The following is a 2,845-nucleotide window of genomic DNA, read 5'->3' as shown; positions in this document are numbered from 1 at the left end:
ATCTCCTCCTCAGACTGATCTTATGTTCATCTAAAACCTCCTGCAGACTGCCATCCACTGTCACAGAAGAAAGAATCATTAGTAGGAATTATTCATTAGCACCAACATAAAAACAACCAGTAAGAAAAATGAATCCTATTGAAAATGTTTCTGATTGGCTGAGACAGCAACATTTTAAATGCTGCGAGGCAAAGAAAGCCAAGAATCCTGTTTTCAGACATGAGGACATCAGCAGACAGATGGACAGTCTTACTGTGTACAGAGCTGTTCTGACTGGCTGTCTGCAGTCCAGCTCTGGTTCTGGATCTGTCTCCACACTGGGGACAGGAGGAGTGTCCTGATGAAGCAGACTGGTCCCAGTATGAGGTGATGCACCGTCTGCAGAACCAGTGTCCACAGCTGGTAGAGACTGGATCCTTCAGGACGTCCTGACACAAAGCACAGCAGGACGGCTGCTCCTCCACAGAAACATGACTCCTCTTCCTCTCTCTGTGAAGACATGTTGTCATGGTTTTGGCTTTGAGGGTTATTATTTCCTGTTTTATTTTGTTAACTGCTTCCTCTTGTGTCTTTGTGTTTCCTGTTTTACTTTGGTATTTTCCTCTCATCTGGTTTCGGTTCACTTCACTTCCCCCTTGTGTGATTGTTTGCTCATCCCTGATTAAGTTCACCTGTGTCTCATTATCTTGTGCTCACTGTATTTAGGGCCCTTCCGAAACTAGACCCTCACTACTTCCACTCCGACACAGAGTGAACTCTGGAGTCACCCTCACAGCCAAATCGAGCTCCGTAACCCACGTAGGGTAAACATACAGCGGCCAACTTTCGGATGAACTACCCTCCCCCCCCAGCGTCAATAGGATCTGACGTTACCGTTGAAGCCTAGGCCTACTCACTGCTATAATACGTGTATCAAATAAACATTTGTATTAATATTCAGGATTGATGTTGAGGAAAAGTTTGTTTTTTTGCAATATTGAAACTGAAAGCATTTGTCATTAATTTTGTGTTTGTGTCGAATATTTCTTTAAGAACATGACTTTAGACATAACAAAAAATCAAATTATATTACATTCTTGTATGCAAAGAATGATATTCACTGTAAATAAAAGCCTAGGCTATATTTATCTTATATGAAAAATATTACATTCACAAATGCAACATTTCAATATAAATCAAATATTATATTGAAGCATTATATAGTGTGAAGAATTTAAAACAGTTGTATGAAGACTTAACTATTTTTTTTTAATGCCTTTGTTGCTTGTTATGTGATCCCCCTGTGTGTCTAGTTATGCCATGTTCTATTTTGTCCTTTAATGTAGGCCATTTTATTTTGGCAAGATTTTCACATGAGATGAATACGATTCAATAATATCAGTAGTTGTATTGTCTATCAGACAAGAGCCTTTTTAATTAAACACAATTTAACAACCCACTACCACTCTGCCCTCTTTGGTTTCGGATGGCACTCAATGTGGCGGACCCTCTGCATGAACCGGCATGAAAGCGCAAACAGAGTGGATTTCAGTGGATTTTGTCTGCAGTTCAAGCCCTATCCCTCGTGTTAGTTTCCTCATGGACAGTATATTTCCTTGTGCTGTTGGACTGCCTGTTTTTACTGCAGTCAAGCCAGCCTCCACTTTGAAAACAACAGTCAAGCCAGCCCTCACGCTGTTTTGCGATGCATGTTTTTTCTAGGCATTACGGTAACATCATGTCGCAGCACATTTCAAAATAAAAATGAGCTTCTTCTGAACATAGTGCTTTTGGTGTGGCAGAAGTAATTGAATAAATAAATAAATAAATGCTTAAGACAACACAAGTATCTAAAGAAAGTATGACATTTTCACAGAAAGCTTACTAAATTCATCCAAGATTCAAACTAAAAGAAAACTGTTTTCACAAACTCATTTAACTTCACAGTGATAGCATACCAACTCAGGGTTTCCCTCTGTCAATGTCAGAGAGATGATGTAGTATTTTGAAATTACAGACCTTGAAAATGTCTAATATTTTCACTGAATTTGCCAAGATTCAAATCGATGTAAAAAGAAAACTGGTTCATTAAACTTGCACAGCCCCCACCAGATGCAGAGCCTGTGTGACAAAGCATGAAGGTCACGGTGTGGTAACTAGTTCTATAAGCACAGGCAGAGCCCTCTACTAATGGGCCCTGTCACTCCATCGTCTGCTGAAGGGTTAGTCTGCAGTAGGGACACTGCATAATAAATAAAAGGGATAAAATAAAGTCAAATAAGATCGGGAAAGGCTCTCCTATAAAAGTATGTTTTAAGAAGGGACTTAAAAGAGTTCACTGACTCAGCCGACCTGATTTCCTCGGGCAGGCTGTTCCAGAGCCTCGGGGCCCTGACAGCAAACGCTCTGTCCCCTTTAGTTTTCAGTCGAGACTCTGGAACAGACAACAGACCTCTGCCCGAGGATCTCAAGGTACGTGCTGGTGCATATGGGACTGAAAGGTCAGAAATATAACAAGGCGAGAGGCCATGAAGAGCTTTAAAAGTGATCAATAGAATTTTAAAGTCAATTCTAAAACATACTGGGAGCCAGTGTAGTGAAGCTAAAATAGGAGTAATGTGGTCATATTTCTTTGTTCTGGTTAAAAGCTTGGCAGCTGAGTTATGGACAGTCTGGAGTCGATCAATAGATTTTTGGGTTAAACAGGTGAAAAGGCTGTTGCAATAATCCAGGCGTGATGAGATGAAGGCGTGTAAAATGGTCTCGGCGTCCTTAAAAGTTAACATAGATCAAATTTTTTCTATATTTCTAAGTTGATAAAAACATGATTGAACAAGCTTTGTGGTGTGCTGCTCGAAATTTAAAT

General features: G+C 40.1%; 1 protein-coding gene across 1 annotated transcript in view; it reads right to left on the bottom strand.

The window, feature by feature from the left end:
- LOC123962973 (protein NLRC3-like) overlaps positions 1-2,845 on the bottom strand; it is a 17,098-nt gene that overhangs the window by 6,737 nt on the left and 7,516 nt on the right. The window contains exons 4-5 of the mRNA XM_046039487.1: positions 254-489; positions 16-57 (exon numbers count right to left, since the gene is read on the bottom strand). Coding sequence (XP_045895443.1) covers positions 16-57; positions 254-489 — 278 coding nt within the window. The remainder of the gene's footprint in view (positions 1-15; positions 58-253; positions 490-2,845) is intronic.

This window comes from Micropterus dolomieu, linkage group LG23 (genome assembly GCF_021292245.1).
Source record: "Micropterus dolomieu isolate WLL.071019.BEF.003 ecotype Adirondacks linkage group LG23, ASM2129224v1, whole genome shotgun sequence".
Classification (NCBI taxonomy): domain Eukaryota; kingdom Metazoa; phylum Chordata; class Actinopteri; order Centrarchiformes; family Centrarchidae; genus Micropterus; species Micropterus dolomieu.
The sequence above is the reverse complement of the archived record's forward strand: the minus strand, read 5'-3'. Positions and strand labels throughout refer to the sequence as shown.